The sequence below is a fragment of the Trifolium pratense genome, linkage group LG2 (genome assembly GCF_020283565.1).
Source record: "Trifolium pratense cultivar HEN17-A07 linkage group LG2, ARS_RC_1.1, whole genome shotgun sequence".
Lineage (NCBI taxonomy): Eukaryota > Viridiplantae > Streptophyta > Magnoliopsida > Fabales > Fabaceae > Trifolium > Trifolium pratense.
Window position 1 is genome coordinate 67183527 of NC_060060.1, and position 13670 is coordinate 67197196.

At 40.5% G+C, this 13670-nt stretch overlaps 1 protein-coding gene across 1 annotated transcript; it reads left to right on the forward strand.

Annotated features, from left to right (window-relative positions):
- Nucleotides 1–3523: 3523 nt before the first annotated feature.
- Nucleotides 3524–13670, forward strand: LOC123905267. Its single transcript, XM_045954882.1, has 3 exons — nt 3524–4995; nt 5122–6875; nt 7115–13670. The coding sequence occupies exons 1-3, from the start codon at nt 3781–3783 to the stop codon at nt 10590–10592; spliced, it is 6447 nt and encodes a 2148-aa protein (XP_045810838.1). The 5' UTR covers nt 3524–3780; the 3' UTR covers nt 10593–13670.

The window sequence follows — 13670 nt, forward strand, 5'->3', positions numbered from 1 at the left end:
ACTAACGGAAGGACTAACTTGTGTCGTGTGTGAAAATCCTAATATCAATACTCGGTATCATAATTTTAATAGAAATAACATATAAAATAAAATTAAATATAAATAATTGAGAATTTTGGTGTAAAAAACAATCTATTAAAAAATTTGGAACTATACTAACTTCGGTTACGCAAAACTCAACGCAGTAGGTCCGATATATAATTTGCAATTCATTAACCAAATTCTCCCGATCAGATAAAGGATTGGGATTCAAAGGACCTGTTTATATATATATATATATATCATAAAGTTTTAAAACAATATCGATTTCAAGAATAAAGATAATAAATCACAAAACAGAATGAAAGTTTATACACACCTCTAAGTAAATTAAGTCGAATTGTGGTGAAGTTATGAGACATTGAAATGTGAAAGATGTTTTTTTTTTTTAATAGATTTTAATATTGTTGAAGGTGTTATAGTATTGTTGTACCCTAATTTTGTCCTACCTTTTCTTAAAAAAAAAAAAATTTAATTTCTATTATTATGTTGTTATTATTAAAAAAAAAAAAAAAAAAACAAAAGAATAAAAAAGAGGAGGAGTTCCACGTGAAACAACAACAATTTGGCAGCAAGCACTCTCCACACTCCACTCCCCTTACTTCAAGCTTACAATTTTAACCTCTTCCCAAATAAAACCAATCATCCACCAAGAGCAAAAGATGATGTTTTTCCTTCCCTTCTTGGCCAATTAAACCCTAAATTTCTAGTATAAGTAGAGGACGTTTTTCAGAGCAAAGGGAGGCAATTTTAGGAGCTGAAACGGAGAAGAGAAAAACCAAAAAAATCTCATTTTTTCATCACTTTTCCAAAATCCGAAATTGACTCAAACACCTTCCAAACTTCAATCTTCTTCACCCAAGAGCCTCCAAACACTTTCAGTAGATAATAACCATCGAAAAAACGAAAGAAAACCGTCCAGAAAAGCCTACCCAAAACTCCAAAATTGCCAAGAAAAAGGGGTTAACAAACCCACTGATACAAAGCTCAAAACAAGTAGGTTTCTAAACGTTTTTCACTCATGAACACCCACTGAAGCTTTTCCATTCGTTAATTTTGCTTACTCTTGCTTAAATCATATTTTGGTTTTTTGAGTTCTCAAGTTGTTGTTCCGTTTTTTCAAAATATAAGCCTCCACTGTGAAATCTAAGCATAGATTCATGACCAGTGCGAAAAACCGAGCAAAACGGTATATAAGTTTGTGATTTTTGATGAAGTTTTGGCCAAGTTGTTGTTGTTGGCCGTGAGCTTCAAAGCTCTTTCATGGCTTCCCTTTTGTTGTTCTTCATCGTGAAGAAGGAGATGGGGTTGAAGACGATGACGTGTCAGCACGTCATTGGCTCCCCCTTTATTTTAAAACACAATCGTTAGATCGGATGTAAGGCCGAGATCTGTTAGTGGATTTTTTAAATCCAAGCCATTTGATCAAATCAAAAGGCCTAGATCCGGGAAGCCTACCATACACCCTTATCTTAACGCTGTACCTGATTAGTTTTTGTTCTGCTCTTTTTTTGTTTGGACGATTTAGTCTGGGCTGGGCCTGGTGCTGTAGATTGCTATTTACACCCCTCTGACCTAAAAAATGTTTTTTATTCTTTTTTTTAGCTTTTTATCTTTTGTATTTTTTTTTTTTTTTAGTATAAAAAGGTGGAAATATGTTAGATTTTTTTTAGGGTTTAGTATAGAATAGTTTATCTTCTTTGTTTTTGTTAAGTTATTTATGTGATAAAAAGTGTTGTCTTTTTTTAAAAATAGAATGAAAAAGGATCGGTTTGTCATGTGGCTCTCCGGTTCTCTGGTTATTCGTATTCTTGGTGATTACCTCGAAATGTGGATAACCGGCGTTCTTTTAATTATTTCTTTTCAAAAAGTAATAAAAACCATAAAATGAACGCAACGCACTAAACTGAGTCTTTTTTGTGAAAAATGTTTAACTGAGTCTTATGTGTTTAAAAAATGTATTAGAGTGTTTCATGTGTTTAAGAAATGTTTTAAGGAGTCTTATGTGTTTAAGAGGTTTTTTCCATGTGTTTAAAAAAGAGTCCCATGTATTTAAAAAAGTATTTTGTGTAGTTAAGAGTATATTATGTGTTTAAAAAGAGGAAGTGTTTGTGTAAAAGAGTCCTTTTGTGAATTAAAATCAACCAACAAACACATATTTTCTACCCGAGAACTGCGTGTAGCTTTGAATTTCCCATTGCAGCTGGGAATACGTAGGAGCGGGATGGTGTATCTCGTCAAGCACATTAATAAAAAACCCTTTTTGTGTCAAAAAAAATGTTAAGAGTCTTTAGTGTCTTTTAATGTCTTTTCTTTGTTTAATTAGTATAGAACAAATAATAAAGCATCATTACACAAGCGCGAGAACTAATTTTAATCCTTGATCTAAAGAGAAGGTTCCCGTTGAGTACAACGGATGCGAGGGGTGCTAATACCTTCCCTTCGCATAACCGACTCCCGAGCCCGGAATTTTGGTTGCGATGACCACCCTTTCCACTTAAAGGTTTTATCGATATTTTCCTTTTCCGCGTGGCCGCATGGGATAAAATAAAATTCGGTGGCGACTTTACTGTTTTAGCGAGCGTTTATCGCTTCGCGCAGTTTTTGTATTAGCTAGTTGAGTAGATTAGCAGTTCATCCTTAGAATTAGCCTTAATTTTTAGGGAGGGCGCTACAGCTGGCGACTTCACTGGGGACTGGTTAATTAAGAGAGTCGAGCCCACTCTCTTTAGATTTAGGTTTTTTGGGTTTTTGCGCTTGTTTGTGTTTATTGTGTATTATTTTTTATGCTTTATTTAGTCATGTGCTTTATTTGCCGTAATATTTGCATGTGTTGTATTTGTTTATTACTTGTATAAATATATCTGTTATATATATATGTGGGGTTGTGATGTTGGGTTACATGTGGATAAAGCTCTACACCCGAGCTTCGAGAGAAACTAAGTTAAGTTAGGGGTTTAGTATTGGCCTGCTTGGCGCGTGCCTCGAAAGGACCAATACGAAAACGCCGCCTAGAGTAGATTCCTTCGAAGGATGTGTTACCTTGCGAAATTTCGTAATGGGAACAAGTATCTTTCTAGGGATCCGTGACTCTAGGGACCTTTTAAAGTAGAACCTAAACGCGTTAGAAGGCCTCTACTAGTACATAATGAGGGGTACGCAATGTTGACTTTCTTGGCGTTTGTCTTGTAAAGTCAACGCGTAAACCTCACCTAAAGGAGACCTTATTTGGAAATATTATTGTCTTGCGAGTTTTTGCAATGTTAATATCTTCAAATAAGGGTTTACGATCTTAGGAACCTTAAAAAACTCTAGAACCACATGTGAGATGGGATGAGACATATACAAACACATGATTTACTATCTCTACCCTAAACATCACTTCCACATACCATGATATTCAAAAACTGATTTTCTTGCATATTCATTGTTGCTTATAGGAAGGAAAAGACATTGATTTGAGAAAATGGCACCTGACAAAAGATTACCTATTCTCAAATCTATGTCATAAAAGGCCTATAAACAAAAATGATAATAAAAATGTTTTTGTTTTGTATGCATCGCATTCCCACATTCATGCATTACCTTTTTTCAATAATAATAAAATGAAAAACACACTCATACCTTCTCGAAACTTCAGGAGACTTGCCCTTCACCATAGCGAGGAAATCGAAGAAGAAATCGGCTCAAGAGCCCCTTCCCCCACATTCATACCCTACGCGTGCAAACATCCACAGACTCATGGATCAAGAAGGACAGGATCAAGCGGCCTTAAGAGAGGACGTTGACGCAATGAAAGTCAAGATGGACAAGATGCTCGAGCTTGTCCAAGCTTTGGTAAACAACCATCAGCCTGCTGCGACCGCTCCGAATGCGAACTGGCCTGAATACGGTCTTCCCGCTGGCTACACTCCACCCGAAGAAGATGGTGGCGTACCTCCCCCTCCAGAGCCTGTTGTCATCCCTGTTTCGAATGAAGTACCATCCGCTCAAGGAGCTCGCGCCAGCACCGAGCCGAATACCTCGGAGATTGTTCAGCCTACTCAGACCCCACCAACGCTTGAGGCTGATCAAGGAGATAAGTATAAGGCCTTAGAAGAAAGGTTGAAGGCTATTGAAGGTGTTAGTGCCTTCGGGTTTGATGCTTCAAACATGTGCTTAGTTCCAGATGTGGTGGTCCCACCAAAGTTCAAAGCCCCGGATTTTGATAAGTACAAGGGCACTGGCTGTCCAAAAATCCACATCAAGAGGTTCTATACCAAGATGGCTGCTCATGCTTCGAATGAGAAACTGCTCATTCACATCTTCCAAGACAGTTTAAGTGGAGCTTCACTTGATTGGTACATGCAATTGGAAAGGGCTCAGATCAAAACTTGGAAAGATCTTGTGGATGCTTTCCTTACTCAATACAGTTACAATCTGAATATTGCTCCCAACCGCATGCAACTACAAAACCTGTCTCAAAGGAGTAATGAAGCATTCAAGGAATATGCCCAGCGTTGGAGGGAGTTGGCCGCTCAAGTCCAACCTCCCTTGATGGATCGCGAATTGGTAGACACTTTCATGAGCACTCTGCAAGGACCCTACTATGAAAAAATGATAGGGAGTATTTCATCCAATTTCGCAGATTTGGTCATCATAGGAGAGCGTGTGGAAGCAGGAATTAAGAATGGAAAGATTCATAAGTTCACTAAGGATCAGACTGGTGGAAGGAGGTCCTTCAATGCGAATCCAAGGAAGAAGGAGGAGGAAACTAATGCCATCACCACAAGTGCACCAGCTCAAATATCATACTCGGCAATTGTTCCTCCACAACCACAACAAAGGAACCAATCTAATGGCCGAAACAACTTTGAAAAGAGGGTTGTGCAATTAGACCGTGTGCCTGTGCCATACGGTCAAATCCTCCCTTATCTGCTACAAAAAGGGATGATAGAGCTAAAGCAGCTTCCACCGGTAGTACCTCCTTACCCAGCTCATTTTAAGAGTGATGTCAAGTGCGATTACCACTCTGGGGCACTTGGGCATACTATCGAAAATTGCAAAGCCTTTAAGTATAAGGTATAAGAATTGATTGATCAGAAGCTGTTAACCTTTAAGGAGGAGGGACCCAATGTGAAGACCAATCCGCTGCCTGGCCATGCTGGCCCATCTGTGAATGCTGTGGAAGATGATGGAGGAATTCAATTGATAGATGAAGTTTCTAAGATCCGAACTCCACTAGCAATAGTTAGAGAAAAGCTAATTGGTTATGAAGAATTCGAGATGATGCACTCTGACTGTGAAGAGTGTGCAAGGAAACCTGAGAATTGTAAGAAGATGAGGATGTGCTTACAACAGTTGATGGATCAAGGCTTGGTCCAGATTGGCTACTCAGTAGTAAACCCTGTCATTGCGGCATTAGAGGACTTCACGCCAATTGAGATCCCATTCAAAAGGGCCCCTATACCAAATAAAGAAGTCCACCAACTAGTCTTCAGGGTGCCTAAGTCTTTTCCATTCGAGAGCACTCAAAAAGTACCATGGAATTATCAACCTATTGTTTCCATGGGCCAAGAGCAAGTAACACTTGAAAATCCCTCCGTTGACAGCATTGCAGGGATAGGAGGGATGACAAGAAGTGGGAGGATCTTTTCTCATGATCAGTCAAGCAAGATTATTGAGAAGCCCCTATTGGATCTAGCTAAAGGGAAGCATGTAGAAGAGATGGGTAAAGAGCAGCCCCATAAGGTGGCACCTAAAGGGGATGCCGAAGAATTTTTAAAGATCATTCGCAAGAGTGATTATCAAGTGGTTGATCAGTTAGGGCAAACTCCATCTAAAATCTCTATGCTCTCATTATTGCTATCCTCAGAAATCCATAGGAATGCCTTAATGAAAGTGTTGGGAGAAGCCCATATTGAGAAAGACGTCACCGTGAATCAATTTGACGGGATAATAGCCAACATCGCTTCAAGCAGATATCTCGGGTTTAATGATGAAGAATTACCAGCCAAAGGTTGTGACCACAACAAGGCATTGTATATATCTGTCAAGTGTTTGGGCAACATCTTGTCCAAAGTATTGATAGATAATGGTTCGTCCCTGAATGTCATGCCCAAGAGGACCTTCGATAAGTTAAACAGCGAAGGGGCAGTAATGAGGCCTAGCACACTTGTTGTCAAAGCCTTCGATGGCTCTGAAAGGACGGTCATGGGAGAGATAGACCTTCCAGTTTTGGTTGGTCCCCAGCTCTTCACAATCACTTTCCAAGTCATGGATATTAATCCTGCTTATAGTTGCCTCCTTGGAAGACCATGGATTCATTCGGCTGGCGTTGTCACATCCACCCTACATCAAAAACTCAAGTTCATGTCCAACGGCAAGATCATCATAGTATCCAGTCAAGAGGATATTATGGTGAGTCATTTGTCCGCCTTTCAGTACATTGAGGAAGATGAGCAAGCAGTGGAAATTCCGTTTCAGGCTCTGGAGGTCGCAACTGTCACCATGAAGCGAAAGAAGAAAGCTAAACTTGCCTTCACTTCATGGCAAGCAATGAAGGAAGCATTGAACGAAGCAAGTCTAGAGGGTTGGGGGAAGGTGCCTGTGGTTCAAGAAAAGAAGGATCGCTTTGGGCTAGGATATCGACCATCAACAAAGGGATCGACCAGTTCTAACTACAAGGGTGGTCGTTCCCTCCAAGAAATGTTTCGCAGTGCGGGGTTCAACAACAAAGAGCAAGTGAACATGATTGGGGATAATGAGGAAGATGCACCTAACCTAATGCGCAGCTGTGCTAATGAAGAGCCCCTCAACAATTGGAAGGCCGAGGAGATTTCTGAAGTTTCTTTTAAGTAATATGCCTGTTCTTCTTAAGAAAATGAAAATACATTTGCTCTGCCCAAGGCAAATGAATATCTTTTAAAGGGCCCCTCTTGTTTTAAAAGTTTATCATGAATAAAAGTGCATTTTATGTTGAATAAGAACTTTTTGTTTTTCGCTCCATGTTTTTCAAAATGGCAACTCTTTTCTAAAAAAAAAAAGAAGACTTTTACAGTTTAAGCTTTTGTTTAGTTTGCATTGTTTCCTAAAAAATGAAAACATCCTCATGCAGATCCATAGAAATACCCGTTGAAACCTACCCCGCTAGTTTCCCTTTTGACTTCGAACATCCGGTAAACCAAGCCGAAGGAGTTGACGAGGATGATTGTGAACTTCCTGAAGGACTAGCTCGCCTGTTGAAACAAGAAGAAAAGGCCATTCAGCCGCATCAAGAGCAAGTTGAGACAATCAACTTGGGGAGCGAGTCAGATGTAAAAGAGGTCAAAGTAGGGGCATCATTGCAAGAAGATGTAAAGAAGGATCTGGTCAGTTTGTTGCAAGAATACGTCGATGTGTTTGCTTGGTCTTATCAAGATATGCCAGGATTGGATACCGACATAGTTGTGCACAAGCTCCCACTCAAGCCTGAATGTGCACCTGTAAAACAGAAGATGAGGAGAACAAGACCTGATATGGCTCTCAAGATCAGAGAAGAAGTGAAGAAGCAATTTGATGCAGGATTTCTAGCTGTGGCCAAGTACCCGCAATGGGTTGCCAACATTGTACCTGTCCCAAAGAAAGATGGCAAGGTACGAATGTGTGTGGATTACCGAGACTTGAACCGAGCAAGTCCAAAGGATGACTTCCCGTTGCCCTACATAGATGTGTTGGTGGATAATACCGCTCAGTCCTCAGTGTTTTCTTTCATGGATGGTTTCTCCGGATATAATCAGATCAAGATGAATCCTGAAGATATGGAAAAAACTACTTTCATTACTCCGTGGGGAACTTTCTGCTACAAAGTCATGCCTTTTGGTTTGAAGAATGCTGGAGCAACATATCAAAGAGCGATGGTGACCCTCTTTCATGATATGATTCACAAGGAGATAGAGGTGTACGTGGATGATATGATTGCTAAGTCTCAAGGAGAAGAAGAGCACCTGGTCCACCTGCGTAAGTTGTTCGCACGTTTAAGGAAGTTCAGATTGCGACTGAATCCTAACAAATGTACATTCGGGGTCAGATCAGGAAAACTGTTAGGGTTCATAGTCAGCCAAAGAGGAATTGAGGTAGACCCAGATAAGGTTAAGGCTATACAAGAAATGCCTGCGCCCAAATCTGAAAAGGAGGTGCGTGGTTTCTTGGGAAGACTGAATTACATCGCCCGCTTTATCTCGCATCTCACATCTACCTGTGAACCAATCTTCAAGTTATTAAGGAAGGATCAAGCTGTTGAATGGAATGACGACTGTCAAAAGGCATTTGATAAGATCAAGGAATATCTGCAAGAGCCGCCCATCCTGATTCCACCTGTGCCCGGTAGGCCACTCTTAATGTACATGACTGTGCTTGAAGATTCAATGGGTTGTGTGTTGGGTCAACAAGATGAAACCGGTAAAAAGGAGCATGCCGTCTATTTCCTAAGCAAGAAGTTCACAGATTGTGAATCAAGGTACACTGCCCTCGAGAAGACCTGTTGCGCGCTAGCATGGGCTGCCCGACGCCTAAGGCAGTACATGTTAACTCACACTACGCATTTGATTTCCAAGATGGATCCTATCAAGTACATCTTTGAAAAACCTGCCGTTACCGGAAAGATTGCGCGCTGGCAGATATTGCTGTCTGAGTACGATATCCAGTATGTCGCTCAAAAGGCAATCAAAGGAAGTGTGTTGTCGGAGTATCTTGCTCACCAACCTCTAGAAGAGCATCAGCCGGTTCCATCCGATTTTCCTGATGAAGATGTTATGATCTTAGAGAAAGTTATAGGAGATGAAGAAGGGCCCGAACCAGGCGCTCGTTGGAAACTAGTCTTCGATGGAGCTTCCAATGCCATGGGGCACGGAGTCGGGGCAGTTTTGATATCACCAAGAGGTGGATATAGACCTCTTGCAGCCAGATTGTGTTTTGAGTGTACAAACAACATAGCAGAATATGAAGCCTGCATCATGGGTCTCGAGGCAGCCATCGATCTAAGGATCAAAATCTTAGAAGTATATGGAGACTCAGCGTTAGTAATCTGTCAAGTAAAAGGAGAATGGGAAGCACGGCACCCAAAGATAATCCCATATTGCACTCAAGTCAAGAAGCTAGCAGAGTACTTTGATGAGATCACTTTCCATCACATTCCAAGGGAAGAGAATCAGGTGGCCGACGCTTTAGCTACATTATCTTCAATGTACAAAGTAAGGTTCCACAACGAAGCGCCTCTCATAGTATTGGAACGTAAGGATGAACCAGCTGTGTGCACAGTGGCTTCAAAGGAATGTGATGACAAACCATGGTTCCATGATATCAAACGATATTTGGAAAAACAAGAGTATCCCGAAGGTGCGTCAATCAGTGACAGAAAAACATTAAGAAGGTTGGCCACACAGTTCTTCTTAGATGGGGAAGTACTCTACAAAAGAAACTATGACATGGTGTTGCTTAGATGTGTAGACCGACAAGAAGCGGATCATCTTCTGGCAGAAATCCATGCAGGAACTTTCGGGACTCACGCCAATGGGCATGCAATGGCGAGGAAGATCTTGAGGGCAGGGTATTATTGGCTGACCATGGAAGCAGACTGCTACCGTTATGTCAAAACATGTCATAAGTGCCAAATATATGCCGACAAGGTGCATGTGCCACCAAACCCGTTGAATGTATTAACGGCACCTTGGCCGTTCTCTATGTGGGGCATTGATGTAATTGGAATGATTGAGCCGAAAGCTTCTAACGGACACAGGTTCATCTTGGTCGCTATTGATTACTTCACCAAATGGGTTGAAGCTGCTTCATATGCGAATGTGACACAACAAGTAGTAGCCCGATTCATCAAGAAAGAAATAATTTGTCGTTACGGGATTCCTAACAAAATTATCACAGATAATGGGTCAAACCTAAACAACAAGTTAGTGAAAGAATTATGCGATGGTTTCAAGATTGAACACCATAACTCTTCGCCATACCGACCACAGATGAACGGCGCCGTGGAAGCAGCCAACAAGAATATCAAGAGGATTATTCAGAAGATGGTCAAGACGTATAAAGATTGGCATGAGATGCTCCCGTATGCATTGCATGGATATAGGACGACTATCCGTACCTCAACCGGGGCAACCCCTTTTTCTCTGGTATATGGCATGGAGGCAGTACTTCCCGTAGAGGTGGAAATCCCTTCATTGAGAGTGTTGATGGAGACCAAACTAGAAGAGGCGGAGTGGGCCCAAACAAGGTTTGACCAGTTGAACCTCATAGAGGAAAAGCGCTTAACGGCACTCTGCCATGGTCAGCTGTATCAACAACGACGCAAGAAGGCCTTTGACAAGAAAGTGCGCCCCCATGAGTTTCGAGAAGGCGAGCTAGTATTGAAGAAGATCTTGCCCATCCACAAAGATTCCCGAGGCAAATGGACCCCTAACTATGAGGGACCATACGTGGTGAAGAAAGCATTTTCAGGAGGAGCCTTAATCCTCACCACTATGGATGGAGAAGAATTTCCACTCCCAGTGAATGCTGACGCGGTCAAGAAGTATTATGCCTAAAAAAAAAAAGAGAAATAAAAAATAAAGGCTCGCTAGATTGAAAACCCGAAAGGGCAATCTAGGCAATAGAGAGCGTCCCGGTAGACTGAAAACCTGAAAGGGCAGTCTAGGCAAAAATTAGGGACACCAAAAAAGGAAATGTAATCCCGGTGGATTGAAAACCCGAAAGGGCGATCCAGGCAAAAGTTAGGGATATGTAAAAAAAAAAAAGGAAAATAGAAGGCAGGAGACCCAAGGCGTCAGCATTGTAGTAGAAGGCTCAAGTGGAAGTGATCGGTCTAATTGTCAGCTTCGAGGTTAAAGTTTGTGTATGTTGGAAGTCACGAGGGAAACGGTGGATGAGGTGTTGTTGACCTTTTGTTTTTGTTGCCATTCCCAAAATTAGTAATCTCCTCTTATAGGAATTGCTTTCCTATGTATTGACACCCATTCGAGGGTCAATATTTCATCAATAAAATCCCTTTTGTCTATTTGTTTTATGTCTTGTTTCTCATAAAATGCATTCTTTTCTTCTTGATAGTGCATAAAAAATGTGAGGGCTCATAAAAGGATATAGTTAAGACTTTTCCGAGAAAAACGGCATTTGTTTATAAGAAAAGATGATCCTCGGTTTTTAACCTTGCACCCGCAGTGCAAACTCGTAGCAAGCAAAGAGATCGTGTTCCTTGAAAGAAAAATAAGTATTGTGTGAGAGGAGATAATAGGGGCATTACCTGTAGAGAGACGAGAAGGATGACGTGCATTAATGTTTTAATTCATACACCTCAAAAGAAATCATGCATTTGGCTTAAAAAGTTTTTTCTGCATAAATAAACATGCTCGCATATAGAATTCATGGTATGTGGAAACCCGATGGCTTAGAAGTTGTTTAACCCTCTCCCCCAGTTAGCTTGAGGTAACGAGATGATATTTCTCGAATGTGTGTCTGCCTGCCTCGCAGGACGTCGATAGTGGTTTACCCAGATGGCTAGTGTGTATGTATGAGTGCATATCGAGTCCTATGTGAAGTGAATGTTATTTCGAGTCCTATGTGAAGTAAATGTTATTTCGAGTCCTATGTGAAGTGAATGTTATTTCGAGTCCTATGTGAAGTGAATGCATATCGAGTCCTATGTGAAGTGAATGTTATTTCGAGTCCTATGTGAAGTGAATGTTATTTCGAGTCTTATGTGAAGTGAATGTTATTTCGAGTCTTATGTGAAGTGAATGTTATTTCGAGTCCTATGTGAAGTGAATGTTATTGAGCCCTATGTTTAATTATGGATCGAGTCTTATGTGAAACGAATGTTTTTGAGCCCTGTGTGAAGTAAGTGAGTCTTATCTGTATGAGTGGAAATTGAGTCTTATGTGAAGTGTAGAATGAGTCTTATGTGAAGTAAACCTTGAGTCTTATGTGAATTGAGCCCTATCTATGTGAATGTAATAGAGTCTTACCTGTGTGGATGTTGAGTTTGTGATGAGTCTTACTTGTGTAAATTGAGTCCTACCTTGTGGATGTTGAGGTTTTTAATGAGTCTTACCTGTGTGAATGAGCGTTTGAGTCTTACCCGAGTCTTATCTGAATGAGTATTTGAGTCCTGCCAGAGTTATTAGAATCCCAGAGGATTGTTGTTGGTTGAGTTTTAAATGATTTTTGTCGGTATAGATGAGTCTTGCCTGAGTCTTGTTTGCGTGATTGAAAGTTGAGTCTTACTGGTGGAGATGTTAAGGGTGGTATTATCTGAGTCTTGCTGGATTGTTGGGGTCTTACCCGTGCGAGTATAGAGTTTCAAATGAGTCTCATCAGGGTCATAGTGCAAACAGAGTATCATGTAATTGAAGTAATCGTAGAGGTCCGTTCTTGCTGTCTGGTCAAAATTCGAGTCCTTAAGTATTTAATCGTCTTCCACCATGAGTATGCAAAGATGTAGTCAATGCACTCTCGGGTGAAAGTCAATTAAATAGGGGCAGCTGTTGTACCCTAATTTTGTCCTACCTTTTCTTAAAAAAAAAAAATTTAATTTCTATTATTATTGTTGTTATTATTAAAAAAAAAAAAAAAAAAAACAAAAGAATAAAAAAGAGGAGGAGTTCCACGTGAAACAACAACAATTTGGCAGCAAGCACTCTCCACTCCCCTTACTTCAAGCTTACAATTTTAACCTCTTCCCAAATAAAACCAATCATCCACCAAGAGCAAAAGATGATGTTTTTCCTTCCCTTCTTGGCCAATTAAACCCTAAATTTCTAATATAAGTAGAGGACGTTTTTCAGAGCAAAGGGAGGCAATTTTAGGAGCTGAAACGGAGAAGAGAAAAACCAAAAAAATCTCATTTTTTCATCACTTTTCCAAAATCCGAAATTGACTCAAACACCTTCCAAACTTCAATCTTCTTCACCCAAGAGCCTCCAAACACTTTCAGTAGATAATAACCATCGAAAAAACGAAAGAAAACCGTCCAGAAAAGCCTACCCAAAACTCCAAAATTGCCAAGAAAAAGGGGTTAACAAACCCACTGATACAAAGCTCAAAACAAGTAGGTTTCTAAACGTTTTTCACTCATGAACACCCAATGAAGCTTTTCCATTCGTTAATTTTGCTTAATCTTGCTTAAATCATATTTTGGTTTTTTGAGTTCTCAAGTTGTTGTTCCGTTTTTTCAAAATATAAGCCTCCACTGTGAAATCTAAGCATAGATTCATGACCAGTGCGAAAAACCGAGCAAAACGGTATATAAGTTTGTGATTTTTGATGAAGTTTTGGCCAAGTTGTTGTTGTTGGCCGTGAGCTTCAAAGCTCTTTCATGGCTTCCCTTTTGTTGTTCTTCATCGTGAAGAAGGAGATGGGGTTGAAGACGATGACGTGTCAGCACGTCATTGGCTCCCCCTTTATTTTAAAACACAATCGTTAGATCGGATGTAAGGCCGAGATCTGTTAGTGGATTTTTTAAATCCAAGCCATTTGATCAAATCAAAAGGCCTAGATCCGGGAAGCCTACCATACACCCTTATCTTAACGCTGTACCTGATTAGTTTTTGTTCTGCTCTTTTTTTGTTTGGACGATTTAGTCTGGGCTGGGCCTGGTGCTGTAGATTGCT